The 22,541-nt window shown below is 33.5% G+C and overlaps 1 protein-coding gene across 1 annotated transcript in view; it reads right to left on the reverse strand.

The window, feature by feature from the left end:
- Nucleotides 1–3,062: 3,062 nt before the first annotated feature.
- LOC149792072 (annexin A6-like) overlaps nucleotides 3,063–22,541 on the reverse strand; it is a 126,126-nt gene continuing 106,647 nt past the window's right edge. The window contains exons 21-23 of the mRNA XM_089970563.1: nucleotides 18,384–18,565; nucleotides 12,741–12,849; nucleotides 3,063–7,177 (exon numbers count right to left, since the gene is read on the reverse strand). Of these exons, the coding sequence (XP_089826689.1) occupies nucleotides 12,778–12,849; nucleotides 18,384–18,565 (254 nt within the window). The 3' untranslated portion in view covers nucleotides 3,063–7,177; nucleotides 12,741–12,777. The remainder of the gene's footprint in view (nucleotides 7,178–12,740; nucleotides 12,850–18,383; nucleotides 18,566–22,541) is intronic.

Raw genomic sequence — 22,541 nt, forward strand, 5'->3', positions numbered from 1 at the left:
TAGTGCCATTACTGAGACCATAAAGACATCCCAGATGACAGTGATAATGTTTTCCCCCTTTAAGGCAATAGTGCCATTGAGGTCATAAAGACATCCCAGATGGCAGTGATAATGTTTTCTCCCTTTAAGGCAATAGTGCCATTATTGAGGCCATAAAGACATCCCAGATGGCAGTGATAATGTTTTCTCCCTTTAAGGCAATAGTGCCATTATTGAGGCCATGAAGACATTCCCAGATGGCAGTGATAATGTTTTCCCCCTTTAAGGCAATAGTGTCATTATTGAGGCCATACATACACATATAATATTTGATGGTTTATTGGCATCATCATCAAAAGCTTAAAATCCCTTTATGCCAGAATATTGACTGTAAAAATTGGCTACTAGCATAAACTGTTGAATGGTTTTTGAGAAGAATTCCCTGAAAGTATTTACCAGTTTTATCAACAGTGGCCATATTTGATAATGAATCGGCACCATTTGTATAAACTTATATGCCAGTATTATCAGAAATCTTCAGAATTTCTGCTTAAGAGTTTCACACAAGACATTTTATTTTTATCTTTTTAATAACAGGAGTTATATTCTATGTTATATTGCCATCATTGGTATAAATTTGAAATCTGTTTGTGACAGAATGCTCATCTCAAATTGCATTGAGCAGTGTTTATTGTTTTAGAAATCATTTAAATATTTATCTCTATTTTTTGCAAGACTGGTCATATTTTTATGTTGGATTGGCATCTTTTATATTAAGCTGAAAGCCCACTTTGCCTGGATGCTGTCAATTGGTACATGTGTCAGTCTGTACAGCTTTTGCAGCTCTGCTATATTAGACAAGTGTTACATGATATGGAGAAACGTTATGTCAGATCAAAGCAGACAAGTGTTACTTGATACGGAGAAATGTTTTATCAGATCAAAGAAGACAAGTGTTACTTCATATGGAGAAATGTTATGTCAGATCAAAGCAGACAAGTGTTACTTGATACGGAAAAACGTTATGTCAGATCAAAGCAGACAAGTGTTACTTGATACGGAAAAACGTTATGTCAGATCAAAGCAGACAAGTGTTACTTGATATGGATAAATGTTATGTCAGATCAAAGCAAGTTCAATAAACTTTAAAAGATGATACTCTTCACAATATTTTAGTTAAAATGTTGTTTAATATTTATCAGTCAGTGCAAAAGATTGTAGGCATAGCAAGAAATAAGTGCTTCCAAAGAAGAAATAATTCTTACAAATTATACCAATTTTTCTCAGTACTGATGATATCTGGCAATTTTATTTAAGTCAAGAAATAATTCAGACCAGTCAGACTGATTGATTTTGAGCTCAAATAGACAGTCAGTACAGAATGCAAATGGATGATATCATCTTTAAGTTTATGTAACTTTAATTGGATAATATATATGATATATATATATCTACAAATGGAATACACTCCAACCCAGTTGATCTATGTTGTGGTGTTCAACAGGAGTCTGTTTTTGGACCTGTTCTCTTCATTCTGTACACTCAGTCGCTCTCAAGTGTCATAGACCATTATCCAGTGTCTCACTAATTGTACGCTGATGACACCCAAATATACAAATCTAGCCACCCAACTGAAGTTGATGCTACTATCCAAGGTGTAGAGAGGTGCATTTCTGATGTGAAATCATGGATGACATGTAACAAGCTGCAGATGAATGATGATAAAACTGAGGTCATTTTAATCACAACACAAAGACTTTCTCATTCACATCCTTTACCTCAAACAATAAATATAAGCAACACCAACATTAAATTCACACAATCAGTACGAAACCTAGGTGTTGCTCTGGACAGTACTCTCACATTGCACCAACATGTCATGAACATATGCAAGGCTGCATATCTTGAGCTGAGATGCATCAGCTCCATTTGCAAATATCTTTCAGTTGATGCCACTAAAACACTTGTGTGTTCATTAGTACTTTCAAGGCTGGACTATTGTAACTCAATTCTGTCTGGTTCATCTCAATATCTGCTCCAGAAACTTCAAAAAGTTAAAAACATAGCTGCTCGGATCATACTTAGAGTACCACGATCAGAGCACACCTCCCTGCTGCTCTGTACCCATCACTGGCTATCCATCTGATCCAGAATCAAACACAAAATTTGTTCTCTGTGCTACGTTTCACTGTCAGACTCTAGTCCAACATACCTATCCGACCTCATGCATGTGTACACACCAGCAAGATACTTACGCTCCTCTTCTGACAATAGTATACTCATTATTCCCACTATGAAAACAAAGTCATATGGACAGCATTCTTTTGCATACCAGGGCCCAGCAATGTGGAATGAATTGCCCACTGAACTTAGACATAAAGACACAGTGATCACATTCAAGAGGGCTCTCAAAACTCACTTATTTTGACTGCAAGAACAAACTTAAAGACCTAATAATGTTTCCTACCTTAAATATTCACAGCATGTTTTTTTAATGTTTTCTAATTTCATGGTGTTTGTTTTTGTAATCATATTATTACATGTTTTTTATCTTATAGGTGTTGTCTAATGTTGTAAAGCACTTAGAGCTTCTAAAGATTAGGCGCTATACAAAGTCCTCATTATTATTATTATTATTATTATTATTATTATTATATCATCTTTAAGTCTATGTAATTTAATTGGATATCATCTTTAAATTTACTTAATTCAATTGGATGATATCTTTAAGTTTATGTAATTTAATTGGATGATATCATCTTTAAGTCTATGTAACTAATTTAATTGGATGATATCATCTTTAAGTCTATGTAATTTAATTGGATGATATCATCTTTAAGTCTATACAATTTAACTGGCAGATCTTGAAGCAAGAAGAAAGAAAAATGCTGACCAAAGTGCAATTCTTACAAATCTGTTTGAATTATGTCAAATTCATGAATGAAAATAAAGGGTCTGGCCAGGTATATGTAGACATATGGGGTTTTCTTATTCTTAATGTAATATTAACATTAAACATCCTCTGTCAACTACAGGGTTAATTTTAATGTGATAATAAAATAACTGATGCCAATACACAAATACAGAGTTCAAAGTTTTTATTCAGATCATCATTATTCCTTTATAGATACATAAACAATGTGAATGTGTAAAAAGATATTTACTTAAAGATTTCCTCCAATCTGCTAATGAAAAATACATCCTACAAGTAGCATAGTCACTCAAAAAGTACAATAAAAATACATCCTACAAGTAGCATAGTCACTCAAAAAGTAAAATAAAAATACATCCTACAAGTAGCATAGTCACTCAAAAAGTAAAATAAAAATACATCCTACAAGTAGCATAGTCACTCAAAAAGTAAAATAAAAATACATCCTACAAGTAGCATAGTCACTCAAAAAGTAAAATAAAAATACATCCTACAAGTAGCATAGTAACTCAAAAAGTAAAATAAAAACACATCCTACAAGTAGCATAGTCACTTAAAAAGTAAAATAAAAATACATCCTACAAGTAGCATAGTCACTCAAAAAGTAAAATACTGGCATTGCACGGCACAAATGTTTCATTTTATCATCATTAAGCTGATGAAATAAAAGGATCTGAAACTCTGCAAATTAAATAAATCTGTGAAAGAATATGGCTCATTGCAATGTGTCAGTAGGAACGGTGTCTGTGTTTGAGATGGTCATTTTTACAGATGGCAAATATCAAAGAATATACCCCACCCCTCCCTCCAATATTTTGATAAATTACTGTGAAAGGTTCATCATTTGGAACACAAGGATACTAATGAGTACTATTCATACCACAATATGTAATGCTTTATTTGACAGGCTACTAAAAATTAGTGGCCTATATTGTACTGGTGCATGTCAGGTCTCTTGATTTTAATCAGATTATTCATAACTGAATCACTGAAATGTTCCATCATGTTAAAAGTCAATATTCACTGTAAATAAGCAATACAGGTTTATGGAATGGTTCCAAGTTGTATGGTATTGAAAATGAGTAATATACATTTAAAGGATTATTCCAAGTCTTGTAGCGGTGTAAAAAACTAATATATGTTTATGGGACTGTTCAAGTCATGGAAATAAGTAATATAGGGAAAGGGATTGTTCCAAGCCTTCTAGTGGTGGAATGTACAGAAAATGTTCTCTGAAATTTATGGACATCTTTATACAAAAAAATCATACCATATAATGTCACAAGTGGAGTCCAACTGCAAAATGCACAGAGCCAGATCTTCCACTGCATTATGTGCCAGCAGATCTGGGTCTGTGTAGTTTGTATCGGATCTATGATGTCTGCAATTGAACTGGACTTGTATGTACAAACAGCATGTCCATCTGATCAGGTTTTCACATAATATTCCATATTCCTGATTGTAATTCATGTGATGTGTGGGATTTTCATTGATCAGGTTTTTATATGAAAAAATGTTATATACCTGATTGTAATCCATGTGATATCAATGGATAACAATAAGCATTGTTTGTTGTGCAAGAAATTCTAATTTCATGATTTTTTATTTGATACATTATACACATCTAACATAGTACTACATGTATCAATAAAATGTAATAAAAGCCCAAAAAGGGTCTGAAGCACATTTCCAATAATGAAAGGAATATAAATGCAAGGAATTTAAATGAACCAGTCTACATGAGGTCAAAGGCTACTTTCAAAGGCCAAAGTGTCATCACCACTGTATATTGCTTCCAATACTTGTCCCAAGTTCTCAATCATTAGTTCCTAAATGTATCAAAATAAAGGAAAACAACTGCTTGGTCACATGTTACATATCTATTGCTATTTTAATTAAAATAACATATTGTACTTTTGTCATATTACATACACAGATAATAAAATCTAATGAGACTACACATGAATACATATTGTTATTTCAGCCAAAGACAATCTTGTGTCACAACATTTTTATCTGGTCTTATTTGAAAAAATCTATATTCTTATCATGTTATAATAAACACCATAATATCTGTAGTTTAGTAATACAGCTTTATATTTTAAAATCCTTATACATCTATCCATAAATAAAGGTCATTAGAAGAGTACAGAAAAAATGTACACTGTTACTGACTGACTAGAAAATAATAGTACAGTTACTAACTGACTAGAAAATAATAGTACACTGTTACTAACTGACTAGAAAGTAATAGTACAGTTACTGACTAGAAAATAACAGTACAGTTACTAACTGACTAGAAAATAATAGTACACTGTTAATGACTAGAAAATAATAGTACACTGTTAATGACTAGAAAATAATAGTACAGTTACTGACTAGAAAATAATAGTACAGTTACTGACTAGAAAATAACAGTACAGTTACTGACTAGAAAATAATAGTACACTGTTACTAACTGACTAGAAAATAATAGTACAGTTACTGACTAGAAAATAATAGTACACTGTTACTGACTAAAAAATAATAGTACACTGTTACTAACCGACTAGAAAATAATAGTACAGTTACTGACTAGAAAATAATAGTACACTGTTACTAACCAACTAGAAAATAATAGTACAGTTACTAACTGACTAGAAAATAATAGTATACTGTTACTGACTACAAAGTAATAGTACAGTTACTAACTGACTATAAAATAATAGTACACTGTTACTAACTGACTAGATAATAATAGTACATTGTTACTGACTACAAAATAATAGTACTGTTAGTAATTGACTACAAAATAATAGTACACTGTTAGTAATTGACTACAAAATAATAGTACATTGTTACTAACTGACTACAAAATAATAGTACACTGTTTACTAACTGACTAGATAATAGTACACTGTTACTAACTGACTACAAAATAATAGTACACTGTTAGTAATGGACTACAAAATAATAGTACACTGTTACTAACTGACTAGATAATAATAGTACACTGTTACTAACTGACTACAAAATAATAGTACACTGTTAGTAATTGACTACAAAATAACAGTACACTGTTAGTAACTGACTACAAAATAACAGTACACTGTTACTGACTACAAAATAATAGTACAGTTAGTAACTGACTACAAAATAATAGTACACTGTTACTGACTACAAAATAACAGTACACTGTTAGTAACTGACTACAAAATAATAGTACACTGTTAGTATCTGACTACAAAATAACAGTACACTGTTACTGACTACAAAATAATAGTACACTGTTACTAATTGACTATAAAATAATAGTACACTGTTACTAATTGACTACAAAATAATAGCTGAATGAATTATATCATAACAAGAACAATCTTACATTTATTAAATCCTTGAATGTTTATCTCTAAGTAAATGTTATCACACAGAAGAGTATGGGAAAAAAGTAAATGTTTCATCACACAGAGAATATGGGAAATAAGTAAATGTTATCACACAGGAGAGTATGGGATAAGTTCTCTTTATCTAACTGAATGGGTATTTGCAAAGAAATCAATTTTACAAATTAAGAAACTACTGGGACCACATTGATTTTCTGCTACAGAAAGCCTGCATGTGCAATTTATGGAAGGTTCTAATCATCAAAGATTCCCCAATACTTAGTATACTTATAGTTTTCTTTATGATTTGTTTTCTCATAGAATTATTATTACAATTATTAAAGTTGTATAAGAATTTGTTTTTGTCATCATTTAATCAAAGACAAAAGTCACAACCATGTCCTTGTATGTCCCGTCTCTTCCACAGTTCATAGCAGTGTTCCTTTGTAAAAGCAGCACAGTAAGTGCTGATTTTACACAGTAAGTGTTGATTTTACACAGTAAGTGCTGATTTTACACAGTAAGTGTTGATTTTACACAGTAAGTGTTGATTTTACTCAGTAAGTTTTACACAGTAAGTGTTGATTTTACACAGTAAGTGTTGATTTTACAGCTGTACACTTTAGTGATGAGTGATATCATCTTGATGACATAATGTAATGATCACATCATTTCTAGCTGTACAGTAAATTTCAGACTTTAGAAAAATGAGACTACCATAATGGATGTGTCTTTCAGAATGGTTTAACTCAGCAGATGTCTATCAGTAGTGTCCAGTCCATGATTTTTTCCACCTGTCTGAAGATTGTCATTCCAACACCAACAGTTGATTTAACATCAACAGTTTTGAAGAAACATTTTATTGCATCATTGGTCCTGATACCATCCTTTTCCCTCCTTTGTACTGCAACAGTAGTTTGAACTAATTAGTTGATAATACCTATACTCCTTTCTATAGTAACAGAAGTTTGAACTAATTAGCTGATAATATCCACGCACTCCCTTTCTATAGCAACTGTAGTTTAACTAATAGTTGATAATACCACCCACTCCCTTTCTGTAGCAACAGTAGTTTGAACTAATTAGTTGACAATACCCACCCACTCCCTTTTTATAGTAACAGAAAGTTTCAACTAATTAGCTGATAATACCCACCCACTCCCTTTCTACAGTAATAGTAGCTAAGAATCAACTAATTAGATGATGATAGATTACAATTATTCACTTACATCTTAATTAAGACCATCATAACTGATGCTCCAGAGATCATAAATTCCATTATTTTTATATTAAAAGTTCATCACAGCATCAAACTGATCAGATTCACATAAAATGGCTTCATTAATAAGCACAGATATACTTTAATTGAGTGCAGTAAAGGATTCACAAGTACTTGATGGTAGTGCTTAAGAGTACACCAAAAAAAAAAACAGAAAGGAAACTTTCATGGCACAATAAATGTGTTCCAGTCACTTTGGAAAATGCAACAATCCATCATATTCCATGGGTATTATTTAAGTTTGGTGCTGACTTCCTTTGATGAAAGGTTTTTTTCTTTTTATTGAAGATCTGAGTCAGCTTTTTTTTTATGAATGGTGCATGTGTTATTGAAGTCACCACTAAAGGACAGCTTTGGAGGAGCAAAAGCCCATTTCTTATTGCAGCAACAACATCAAATAATTTTAGAACGCTGATTGAGATGGAATTTTTTAATATTTGATTTGATTAGTATTTATATAGAACAGTGCTTTAAAGGTAATCTGTTTTCTTGGAAATTTCAGATTAACTTTTTTTTCTTCTGGTTACAGTTTAAAAACAAATGGAATTAGCCATCATGTGGTCTATTGTAGCAGTTAATAAAAAGTTGGTTGATTGTAGTTAGTCCTGGTAGCTTTTCTACTGGTGAGACCAACAAGTAGATCTCCACTTTTCTGGACATTTCTGGTAGTGGAGTTATGCTACCTTCCACACATGCATTAGAAATTTATAAAAAGGTCAACTGATGATGACTAGACAGGTGTTCTGTTCTGAGAGGTATTACTACAGAAAACGTAAGCATTTTAGAACGATATAATTCTATTATTGAAGAGAAGAGGAATGTTACAACATACGAAGGTCAGTCTATATGATGATATTAATTGCTAACAAGCACCAAGAGTCAGACACTATTTTGTTCAAAATATCCATTATGAGATAGTGCCTTGTCTGGTTGATGTCCCAAAAAAAGTGCAGAGATGTCACAGCATACAGTACTCAGGCCAGATGTCAGAATAAGTGGATTATGATATAACAATGCAGTGCTATGATGGTTTGTCAACATGAACTAAGAATTTGTTTATGTAACAATAGATAAATTCCAGTGTATTTTATATCAAGTTCATGGCTTCCTTTCTTCATGACTCTTTCTCCAGTCCAAACCCAAGATTGTATATACAGTAAAACCTGTCATGAGCGACCTCTGCTATGAGCGACCACCTGTCATTTCCGACCACAATCGTAATGCACGGATCGATTTTACTATATAAACGCTCTGTTATGAACGACCACCTGCTGAACGCGACCAGCGACCGCAATTTCTTGGCAAAATATGCATTTTGACACTGCTATGAACGACCGCATCGCCAAAAAAAATAAACACATTGACACCACTGACCTTAACTTAATCCTTTGTAAACACTAGAGATCGGGATAAATGTAGTATGCAAACAAAGTGCACATTAAATAACACTACAGTTGAACAACCATATTTCGAGATAAACACCTCTAACCATCATTTAATCCTTTGTAACAAAGACTGCATAAATAGTAAAGATTGCTCCAAAATAGTAAAGATTGCTCTATTTAAAAAGAATTTGTCTTGCTACAGTACCAGTTTTGTGAAATTTACAACTCCAGCGTACGGTGTCATTCGTAAACTGCAGTAAACCAGACTAAAGTACATGTCAAAAACCGCCATTGTAGTGCCAAAGTCATGTGAATAGCCAGTAAGAGTAACATCAAAGGGAGTAATGATGGATATACGCAGTCAATTTAGAGGTTTGTATTTCTTCTTTATCTTTATGAAAACTCACAAAACGCCGGTAGTCCTTATGTCCCAGTGAGAAATCGTTTGAAAGGGCTTCAGTGTAGGTTTGAGTACATCGTTTGTCCTTCCAGTTAATCCATAATGCCTGGAGGGTGAATGAGCTCATTGTCTTTAATACTAGTAAGCGTGCATCATTTCCGGATTTTTTTAAAATTATTTTTTATTTCTTTTGTTTGTGTTTCACAAAGCCACCGTCTGTTTACCTGGGTGCAGATGGTCGCAACCTTTGTTTATCTAGCTATAACGCTGTTGATTTAAACTTCGTCTCAGAATAAATGTATTCTTTCTTGATGAGTTAATTATGTCTTTTGGTTTCATTCATTGGTACATAATATATATATTTATTCCACATTTCCCCAAAACCTGATCAAAACCGATAGTCTTTATAACGTCAACACTAATAACAATGGCAGAACCTCCGCTGAAAAAAAGAAAAATTTTAACACTGGAAGAAAGGATTGATGTCATTGAAAGAAATGAAAAAGGGGAGACCGCTCGCAAAATAGCAGTCAGCCTAAGCGTCGGTAAAACGCAAGTTCAAAATGTTATCAAAGACAAGGAGGCCATTAGAAACGAATGGCAGAAAGGTGCACAAGCACAGAGGAAATATGCCACGGCACGACGGACAATTTACGGAGATCTGAACGAGCGAGTATGGGAGTGGTTTTGTGTTGCAAGGAGTAAAAACATACCAGTAAGTGGAAAAGTTGATTCAGGAAAAGGCAATAATTGTCTCAGCAGAACTGAATTATGATGACTTTGCTGCATCAAACGGATGGCTGGAGAGTTTCAAAAATAGATACAATATCACAGCAAGTGTGCTCAGTGGAGAATCAGCTGATGTGAATTTACAGACAGTTGATGACTGGAAAAAAAGACTACCGACCATCACAGAAGGGTATAACCTATGTGATATTTTTAATGCTGATGAAACAGGACTCTTTTACAGAGGACTTCCTGACAGGTCCCTAGTGGTGAAAGATGATGTTCGCAAAGGAGGGAAAAAAGCAAAGGAGAGGTTGACACTATTGTTAGCATGTAGTGCAACTGGAGAAAAACTGGACCCATTATTTATAGGTAAATCGCGCAACCCAAGATGTTTTAGGTCATTTAATTTACGATCTGTGGGTGTTGCCTATGAATCCAACAGAAAGGCTTGGATGACATCAGACATCTTTAGTAAATGGCTTGTAACTGTCAACAATAAAATGAAAAGGAAAAATCGGAACATTTTAATTATTGTAGACAACTGCAGTGCACACCCAGATTGTCAGTTTAGCAATGTAAAACTGGTCTTTCTGCCCCCAAATACAACATCTAAACTACAGCCTTGTGATGCAGGGATAATTCAGACTGTCAAAATTCATTATCGGAAGAAACTGCTGCGACACATTCTTTCCAAAATGGATGAGTGCTCTACAGCAACTGAAATATCTAAGACTGTCACTGTTCTAGATGCCATTTTATGGATCAAGTCTGTGTGGGATGCTCTGTCTTCATACACCATTGAAAGGTGTTTTGCCAAGTGTGGCTTTTCTGTAAGTGTTGAAGCCATAATGCCAGAGAGTGAAGAGAGCGAACAAGATGTGCATCCATCAATGGAACCTCTCCTCAATGGCATGACATTGGAAGAATATGCCAATATGGATCACAGTCTAGAAACGTCTAATGTATTCCTAGGGCCTGACTGGGAGAAGGATATTCTTCAGAGAGGTAAATCTGGTACTTCTCCAACTGCAGACAGTGATAGTGACAATGAGTCATCTGTTGGTGAAATTCTGCCTCATGTTATTTCACATTCTACAGTCATAGAACATTTAAAAGAGATTAAAGAATATGCTTTAAAACATGGTGATCCCAGAATTTTGCTTCTTTGCTCAGAAATGGAGATACATGTTCAGACCAAACAGCTGAGTAAAACATGTCAACAAAGAAGTATAATGGATTTCTTAAAAAACAAGTGAATAAGTGTACAGAATAAGATATATACATCATATTTAACTGTTCATTTTTTGTATATATTAATGTGATGTTGAAATATAAATTTTATTATATGCATGCAGTATTTAACAAGATTTATGAATAAAGGATATGATACATGTACATTGAGTATGGGTATTATTTATTTTTCAACAATGCTAACTAGTGATCCTGAAAACCAGTCCATTTTCACACACCTCTTATGAGAGACCACCTGTCTTGAGAGACCGCTTTTGGTTGGCAGAAGGGGCGGTCTCTCATAACAGGTTTTACTGTACAGGTAAACCACTGATTTTCCAGCAACGGATGGTCTGGCACATCTTTTAATCTGGACAAAATTACGAGAGGACATTTGAAATTCCCGATACCACCAAATTAGTTTGCTGGGTGCACACTCACTTGGATTGTTTACACTGCAGTTGTTGGTGGTGATACTTGTATTTTGTGCCATTCTTGGCTTAATTTGCTTACATTTAACCCTAGCTATGGCTTCTAAGAAAGATGCAAATGACGGTGCTGGTGTCAAGCATAAACACCAGTCAATATCGATACAAGATAAAGTAGAACTGTTGAAAAAACTGGACCATGGTGTTTCCATGCAAAAGCTGTGTGACACATGGTATTGGTTTGTCAACTGTTTATGATATAAAGAAGTAGAGGGACAAAATATTGAAATTCTATTCAGACAGTGATTCCAAGAAGCAAATGAACATTAGAAAAACTATGAAAGATGGTAAGAGTTGATGAGCACCTCAGTCCTGAGCAGGTGTATAATGCAAATTTCATAACGCAAATGAACTGCATTATACTGGCGATGCATGACCTCGGTTGGTCTGGCAAAACCGTTAATCCAGCAAGGCTTTTGGGACCAAGGGTGCCGGAAACTCTGTGGCTTACCTGAACAAGTTTTAACAGCCAACAATGTCACACACAAAACAATTGGCAGATGGTATTATTTGTTGCCAATGAGGAAAAAAATTGATTTCTGACTTTGACAAAGCCCATCATGATCCCTGAATAAACGTCTTACACATTATTTTCATACTTTTAAGAAGAAAAAACAATTTTTTTGTGTACAAGAAAAATACATATATATGAAATTTCAAGAGCCAGTCTTATATTTTAATTCATTCAAGATCTCTTCGCCAAAGTGATAATAAACTTTTTAAATTTTATTTTTCATACTTTTAAAAAAGAAATATTTTCTTGTGCACAAGAAATATACATGTATATAAAGTTTCAGGAGCCATGCCGCGATCCTGTTATATACAAATTCATCGTATAACCAAGCGTACTATAGCAGGGTCACACTGTATTCATGAAAAACATGTTTGATTATCAAAAAAAAATGTATGTGAGCAATCTAAAATTATAGCTTATCATAATTTTTTACTCTCCATACCATATCTGCACTGAATGTTTTCTCTGTAATTCAACATTCATTTCTTACTGACCCCTTCTTCTCGAATTAAGGCCAAGAGCATCATTCTGTAGTCCTCAGATACATATTCCTGGAATAAAACAGTTAAAGTTAGAAATGGTTGACAAATAGATTGTGCCTAATTTATCTGATACATATTACTTTTTCTGTTTATACAAGTTTAATTCTGAAAGATAACTAGTTTAGTTTTATAAGTTGTGAGAATGATATAGTAAAACCTGTTATGAGAGACTGTCCCTTCTGCCAACAAAAGGTGGTCTCTCAAGACAGGTGGTCTCTCATAGCAGATTTGTACAAAAAGACCAGTTTTCAAGGTTCATTTTCAGAACAATTTCAAGAAAAATAACCACAACCACTGTTCATATAATCTATTCTTTATTAATAGTTCTTGCTAAAATATTGTATGCATTCATCTAACAACAAAATTATATAGCAATAAAGCTATACTTCTATCATTAAACACGAAATCACATTTACATTTGAAGATCACATATTTTAGCATATGAAATCGTTTCTGAATTATTCGTTTTCCTTTAAAACAACCTAAATTTGTTTTACCAACGTTTAAACTGCCTTTTTGGCAAGTGGTCTGCTCTTTTTCACTTCTTTTAGTTACAATAATTATTTTCTCCAGCCTTAAAATTTGTGTCTTTTTAGTTGGAGGTTCATCCATTGTTATAATAATAATAATAATAATAATGACCTTATTTAAAAAGGGTAACACAATTAGCTAAAAACTAATCTACCTTGAGGCCCTCACACAAAGGAATTCATTTATTTAAGCTGCATCTCTGAAGCCACTGGATATATTGGGTTTGGAAGAAGGAAATAGAGTGGGCATTTCTAATCTCAACTGGAATACTATTCCAGAGCAGAGTTCCAGAGCATTGGAAACTTTTTTTAAAATAACTCCTTATTTGGACTGGGAAATTTATACTGTTTGGTAGACATGGATCGCAGGTAGGGAGTATTACCAGGTAGCCTATACTGGAATAGTGATTGTAAATATTCAGGAGCACTATTATGAGATATCCTGTACATTAATTTGGCTTTTCTCAAACAGATTCAGTCTTTAATAGGTAATATTTTTAACCTACCAGTTAAATTTTCCTTGCTTTCTTTCTGGATTGATATTAGCCCAAATGTCTTGGTTCTTAAGGTTCTAGGTGTTAAAGTTATTAGTGCTCAATTGTAATATCAGACATAATATTTGAACATAAAGGCGGTTTTGACTGGGAAAATATGAAAAATCTTTACATGTGCATTGCATATCTAACAATTTATGAAAAAAAAAGAAACAATTATCTCATCCAGAAACAGAACCATTTCCTCAGAGACAAAATTCAATGGCTTCATTCAGAGATCACATACAGGGATTAACTTTTTAAGCAAAGTGTGTAACCCGGTCACACCAACTTGAATAGATGACAGCTTTGCGATTGGGATGTACTCAATTAACATCAGCGGAAAAACAACAAACATCACAAGTCTTGAACACTATCAATCGAATCTCACAAATGATTATCTCAATAAGGATTAATTCTATAGACAAACAATATAAACGACCACTACGTCAACTTTGGCACTACAACGGCAATTCGTGACATGTACATTAGCCTGGTTTAAGGACTGCAGCATCTATCACTAGTAGCAACAATCCTTTTTTCTAAATTTTCTTTTATGTTTGTTTTTTATCAAAACAATCATTACTAATCAAGCGGTCGTTCTAACAATTGATTACATATAGGTCAGTGGTGTCCGTCTGTTCTCGCGATACAGTCGTTGATAGTGATTACCAGTACCTACGGTAAGGCCAGGAAGCTGGCTAAGTGTGGAAATAATTAGTCTGGTTCCCTGCTTTATATGCTCCCTGAATTGCTCACCACTATATAAATAGTGGAGAACAACGCAAGGAGCATATGAAGCAGGGAACCAGACTAGGAAATAATCTACATATACTTTAGTCTGATTTATGACAGAAACTATAAAACACTATAGACATAGCTGAAAAAATTCAGACATTGGTAGCCAGCCTTTTTTTTTTTAAATGTAAATTTAGAATGGTATGAGCCGTCATTTTTACGGGGATTAATTAAAGGTTGGTGGAGTTCATCTTCGTTTTTGCAATGGGGTCATTTTATAGCAGTCTCAAAATGCATATTTTGCCAAGACAACATGGTTGCTGGTCACGTCCAGCAGGTGGTCACTCATAACAGAGTGTTTATATAATAAAATTGATTTTTGCATTACATTTGTGGTTGGACATGACAGGTGGTTGCTCACAGCAGTGGTCGCTCATGGCAGTTTTTACTGTACGAGCAAAGTCAAAATGCTGAAAACAATCAAAACTTGAAGGAGTCCTAGTATTGAAGTGTACACAGCTAAATCCATTTACCTTGCATTCAAACATTATTTGTTTGACTGCGATACCAGACCAACACTGTTCAACAACTTGGCAAATGGATGTCAATTGCCGGTCTGCACTCTGATACTCTGAATTGCATTAGATATTGACTGTTCAATCCTATACGACTTATGTTGTGCACTTAAAAAATCAACTGGATACATACCACATTCCCTTGCTAATGAAAATGATTCTAATTCATTACAAATTACTGCTCATCACTGGGTGCATATCTCTTTTGTATCCAGCAATTACCCCTCTCCATTATGGGCCTGTCTTTGGCATTTGTACACAGCAGTGATACATTTTTCAAATAACGACATAGATGTTTTCATTTTGGAAAGGATTTTGTATTTTTCAATCATCAGCGGATATTAAGGATTGATTATTTTTTTACCATCATAACACTGCATTGTTATCTTGCTGATGATTGGCTATTTTTCATGCTATCTTGCTAACTTTAAAGATATAGTATTTTTCATGTTATCTTGCTGACTTTAAAGATGTAGTATTGTTCACATAATCTTGCTGACTTTAAAGATATAGCATTGTTTATGTTATCTTGCTGACTTTAAAGAAATAGTATTGTTCACTTCATCTTGCTGACCTTAAAGATAAAGTATTTTTCATGTTATCTTGCTGACTTTAAAGACTGAGTATTTTTCATTTGATCTTGATGAATTTAAAGATAAAACTTCACATGCATTAATAAAATATTAATGCCTTAACAACCCCAGTAATAATGAAAAATTCCATAAAGTGGCAAAATTTATGAAAATTTACAAACCTGCAATGATGGCATGAAAATTTCTTCAAGTCCCCTAATCTACATATAAAAATGATATCAGAATTTCCAGTGTTAATCTGATGTTGTTTCTGTATCATTGTGCCTACAATTATTTTCATTACAATAATACGATTTTTAAAAAAAATACTTTTGTTAAAAATAAAAAAAATTCTATAATGGCCTAAACATCAAAGCAGATTGTTCACTCATTAATACAAGTAAGCTTATTAAATTTCATTTGTCTATCTACAGTGCTTTTTTATCATGCTAACCAGTTACTGAGGTGAAAATGTCCCAAAATTTAAGAACAATAAAATACATGTTAGATTTCCTTCTTGTGTCTGTCAACTGATATTTCATGATGATGACTATAATATTATATACTAGCTACATCAGCATGTAAATTACACAAGAGTAATTCCAGTTTGACATTATATACTAGTTATATCAGCATGTGAATTACACGAGTAATTCCAGTTTGACATTATATACTAGCTACATCAGCATGTGAATTACACAAGAGTAATTCCAGATTGACATTATATACTAGCTACATCAGCATGTGAATTACACAGGAGTAATTCCAGTTTGACATTATATACTAGCTACATCAGCATGTGAATTACACAAGAGTAATTCCAGTTTGACATTATATACTAGTTATATCAGCATGTGAATTACACAAGAGTAATTCCAGTTTGACATTATATACTAGCTACATCAGCATGTGAATTACACAGGAGTAATTCCAGTTTGACATTATATACTAGCTACATCAGCATGTGAATTACACAGGAGTAATTCCAGTTTGACATTATATACTAGCTACATCAGCATGTGAATTACACAGGAGTAATTCCAGTTTGACATTATATACTAGCTACATCAGCATGTAAATTACACAAGAGTAATTCCAGTCTGACATTATATACTAGTTATATCAGCATGTAAATTACACAGGAGTAATTCCAGTTTGACATTATATACTAGTTATATCAGCATGTGAATTACACAAGAGTAATTCCAGTTTGACATTATATACTAGCTACATCAGCATGTGAATTACACAGGAGTAATTCCAGTTTGACATTATATACTAGCTACATCAGCGTGTAAATTACACAGGAGTAATTCCAGTTTGACATTAAGGTGATATACTGGTTATATCAGCATAAAAATTACACTAGAATAATTCCAGTATATGCTAGTTATATCAGCATAAAAATTAAACTAAAATAGTTCCAGTATGACATTAAAGTGATATACTAGTTATATCAGCATAAAAATTACACTAGAATAATTCCAGTATGACATTAAGGTGATATACTGGTTATATCAGCATTTAAATTACACTAGAGTAATTCCCATATTACATTAAGGTGATATACTAGTTATATCAGCATGTAAATTACACTAGAGTAATTCCCCTATTACATTAAGGTGATATACTAGTTACATCAGCATGTAAATTACACTAGAGTAATTCCAGTATGACACTGTATACTAGTTACATCTGCATGTAAGTTACACAAGAGTAATTCCCCTATTACATTAAGGTGATATACTAGTTACATCTGCATGTAAGTTACACAAGAGTAATTCCCATATTAAATTAAGGTGATATACTAGTTATATCAGCATGTAAATTACACTAGAGTAATTCCAGTATGACACTGTATACTAGTTACATCTGCATGTAAGTTACACAAGAGTAATTCCCATATTACATTAAGGTGATATACTAGTTATATCAGCATGTAAATTACACTAGAGTAATTCCAGTATGACACTGTATACTAGTTACATCTGCATGTAAGTTACACAAGAGTAATTCCCCTATTACATTAAGGTGATATACTATTTATATCAGCATGTAAATTACACTAGAGTAATTCCCCTATTACATTAAGGTGATATACTAGTTACATCTGCATGTAAGTTATACAAGAGTAATTCCCCTATTACATTAAGGTGATATACTAGTTACATCTGCATGTAAGTTACACAAGAGTAATTCCCATATTACATTAAGGTGATATACTAGCTATATCAGTAAGTAAATTACACTAGAGTAATTCCAGTATGACACTGTATACTAGTTACATCTGCATGTAAGTTACACAAGAGTAATTCCCATATTACATTAAGGTGATATACTAGTTATATCAGCATGTAAATTACACTAGAGTAATTCCAATGTGACATCAACAGTTAAAATAAATCTACATAAATATCCTCATCTAATATGGTTAACTCAAAGAAATCATGGTGTAAACACAGCATTGACACATTCTACATTCTTTACAGTCAGGTTTCCACCATGTCAAAATTTGTAAGAGTGGTACAAATAACACAAAAAAATGAAAGTTCATCTTTCATTTCACTGAATGTTTCTTGATATCAAAATTCTTACTGTGATAAACATGCCAAGGGTCTGTTTGTAGTTCCGCTTGAATTCTTCCTTTATCTTGACCATATCAATTTCACATCGGGACACAATCACCCGACACAATGTATCATTGTCTGTGACCATACACTTCACCGATTTGTACAACTGTTCAGCAAAGTGTGATGCCTTACTTCTGATGCAACGCACTGAAAATAATTAAAAAAAACAATTATTGTAAGTTTTATTCATTTTTGTATCAACTGTACAAGAAAATTCCAGCATCTTGTGTCATGTATTTTCAGTGCTTTAAGTGGATACCTCAGGTTGGTTCTAATGGTGGTGACCTCAGGTTGGTTCTAATGGTGGATACCTCAGGTTGGTTCTAATGGTGGATACCTCAGGTTGGTTCTAATGGTGGCGACCTCAGGTTGGTTCTAATGGTGGCGACCTCAGGTTGGTTCTAATGTGGCGACTTCAGGTTGGTTCTAATGGTGGCAACCTCAGGTTGGTTCTAATGTGGCGACCTCAGGTTGGTTCTAATGGTGGTGACCTCAGGTTGGTTCTAATGGTGGCAACCTCAGGTTGGTTCTAATGGTGGCAACCTCAGGTTGGTTCTAATGTGGCGACCTCAGGTTGGTTCTAATGGTGGCAACCTCAGGTTGGTTCTAATGTGGCGACCTCAGGTTGGTTCTAATGGTGGATACCTCAGGTTGGTTCTAATGGTGGCGACCTCAGGTTGGTTCTAATGGTGGCGACCTCAGGTTGGTTCTAATGGTGGCAACCTCAGGTTGGTTCTAATGTGGCGACCTCAGGTTGGTTCTAATGGTGGCAACCTCAGGTTGGTTCTAATGTGGCGACCTCAGGTTGGTTCTAATGGTGGAGACCTCAACTTGACCCTGTAATAATGGAGACTTCAGGTGTTGACATTAATGCAGGAGACCTCAGGTTGACTCTAATGGTGGAGAAAACTGCAGAGCCCTGGGAGAAAACTAATGACTTTGGATTGGTAATAAATAACTCTTGGAATAATGCATAAAAATGGTAATGAATACATAGATCTGGATATTTTCTTGCAATTATAGATGAACATATGTGTGGGAAAAAACAAACAATTCCTCAGATATGAAATATCCTATTCTGGCAATACTAATATGTCTCCCATGACAAGACCAGGTGACATGTCTAATAAAGGGATAGGTAATGCAAGAGTTTCGGCCCATACTTGGACCCAGATGAAACTTATACAGACAAAATACGACTTTCTCTCTTCCTTAATTATGTGTATGATTTTCATCCGGACTGCTTTTAATAAAGGAAATTAACAATTAAATTGCCAATGGTTTTCTTCTCCGAGGAACCTATTCATGGGTTATAAATGTGTAGATTGAAAAGCTGTCATGCATATTGATGAAAAATATTTATCCTAAATTATGTATCGGAATGCAGTGTGCATAAAAGACAATGATAAGATTTATAAAACTTTGTTTTTTGTTTTGAAATAATGTGCGAATTATGCATATATTTATATTAGGTTTGGTTGATTACCTCTTACTTCTACTTACACTTTCATTTAAAACACTCTGAACATGAACACGTTTAGTGCTGAACTTCTGTCGTATTCTTGCCAGAACTGCCCCAGAAATGGCAAATTTTGTATTTGTAGATCAATTTTTACAAAAATTGGGAGAGAATACGCTTTGTACATTAATAATGTCTGTATAGAGATGAACTAAAAATGTTCAAAATGTCAGCGACAAAAGCTATTTTGTTTCTGCATCATTTTGGGGAACGGATAAGTTTATATTATTAATAATTTGGACAAATAAATTCCTCATGATAATGCTTGATCATAATATTGATATATTTCTCTCAAGTTTATGAGAGAGAAAGAGAGAGAAAAAACAAGAGAGAGTACAACAGCTGTAAACTATACAGTATGTAAGCCACTTGTTCAACATATACAGCACGGTTTTATTACTTCACTAACCGAAAATATCAGTTATGATGCATTTATTGTCAATACGATCAGTGAACTCACACTAGTTTCTTATTACCGTATTTCATGTATTTTTTGTACCCTTTAATTTTTCATACACAATCCAGTTATCAAAATTATAATTATTTAAATATATCATAATTTTTTTGTACATATCACTTTGTGTTTTTCAAAAAAATCCATTTAATTATCAGACAAAAAATTTCAACTAAGATGATTTACTTTTGCAAAAAAGAAAAAAAATACCTTATTGCCATTTTGTTTTTACAAAAATTAATAATTATTGGTGAGAAAATACAATGATTGATACGTAAGCATGGGCATCTGCAGCATAGATCAAGGGGGGATCACATGATCCGCCCCCCCCCCAAAGTCATAATGCAAATATATATACAGACATAAATATAAATTCCTACAAGTTTAATCGTGCAAACAAAGCTGAAAATATGTCACAAGATTGAGTTCAAAATGCTTAGTAAATATCAGCTTTACTTTCAGACTGCTTACTATACTAAATCTCCTGGCAGTGACTGACTGACACCCCACACCCACAAAAAGTCCTGCAGAAGCCCATGTGCATAACCTCTCTTATTGTCATTACAATATCTGATGGTGTTTATTAACAACTGACAAAGGTCTTCACAGGTCATACCTTTAAATAATATCATTAATTAGTTCTTCTTATTAAGTCCATCACCGTAACAAAATAGCATGTGCATTATAAAATGAGTTCGGAAGCCATTTGATGTTTTCTTATCCAGCAAAAATTACATCTCAGTACATGCTAAAGTGAAGACCACAGACCATTGGTTAACTGGTCCTATTGTTTCATTATAGTCATACAAACATAAAACATAAAAACTTTGTCATTTTCCATTGTAAATTTGAAAGTCACAGACTCCGTTAAATCGATTCATATATATACATATGCTATCCTTTAAGTGCTTTGTTTTGTTTTCTACTGGGATATAATAACATTTTATTGCAAATCTATTCTATGATATACCCCACTATTATCTTTATTGGCAAGTTCGAATAACATGTGTATGATCACTTGCCGTCATAAGATCTGCTGTATGGACAACGGCTTCAATAGCACATTGACAAATTTTCATTTCCCTAACGAGAACCTCATTTCCCTACTGGCAGCCTCGCTAATTTGACCTCTTCTGTCTATGCTTGCCCTCAATCTGGTTTCATCTGGATAACCAATGCGCTAAGCATGTTTAATTACCATGTAAATAACACTGTATAGCCATGTGGTTGTTGTGACAATGAATAATATACTTAATACGATAATGAAACACTGATTAACGGTGTTTATTGTTAATGGAATATAGTAGGGTCGTGATACATGAGGATTATCACAATCATCAGATAACTGAAAATAGTCTTTTTTTCTCTTTGCGAAAGCTACAAATAAAAACCACCTTGAATAAATACGGTCTTGTACACTGACAAAATTTTGTTTCATCTCTCTCTCTCTCTCACACACACACACACACACACACACACACACACACACGTGTGCACACTCACACGCATTAACTAAAACATGATTTCAAGTTCTTTATTTTTTTTACTGCAATTTGATAATGAGATTACTGTTGCTGTAAAAATACAAGTTGCACTTAATTTCTTGACAACGTGAACTCATATCATTGCGTACAATTTACCAATAAATAATACCCATAACTAATACATGTTCAAGCCATCTTAATCATTTTGCAACATTACACAACATAACAGCTACATATGCTCTAAATGCAGATGAGTTTGCACACTGAGACATAATCCTCTCTCTCTCTCATTCACTAATAACAACAAAAATCTTTTTGAGTGCTTTTATTTTTATTGTAATTAGATTCTTGAGTTGAGAGCAGAATGAAACAGAAAATATATGCTTACTTTGTATGTTTGTACCATTAGTAGCGTGTGTTCTGAAGAAATTGTTCAGGTACGATCCCTTTATTTTTCGTACAAGGTCAGTACTGCCAAATGATAATTATTTATTTTACATATAATTTTTCGTACGCTGAAATTAATAATTATTTTTTCATGTAGGAAAAATTACATGATTACGGTATATATACAATGGGATTTTGGAATGGATTGTATGAAAAACAAAACTTACAGCTAAACCAATTTGTTCTAGTGTGCAATGCTTCTCCTGAATGAAAATGTAA

This window comes from Sinohyriopsis cumingii, chromosome 9 (assembly GCF_028554795.1).
Source record: "Sinohyriopsis cumingii isolate HCF-2022 chromosome 9, ASM2855479v2, whole genome shotgun sequence".
Classification (NCBI taxonomy): domain Eukaryota; kingdom Metazoa; phylum Mollusca; class Bivalvia; order Unionida; family Unionidae; genus Sinohyriopsis; species Sinohyriopsis cumingii.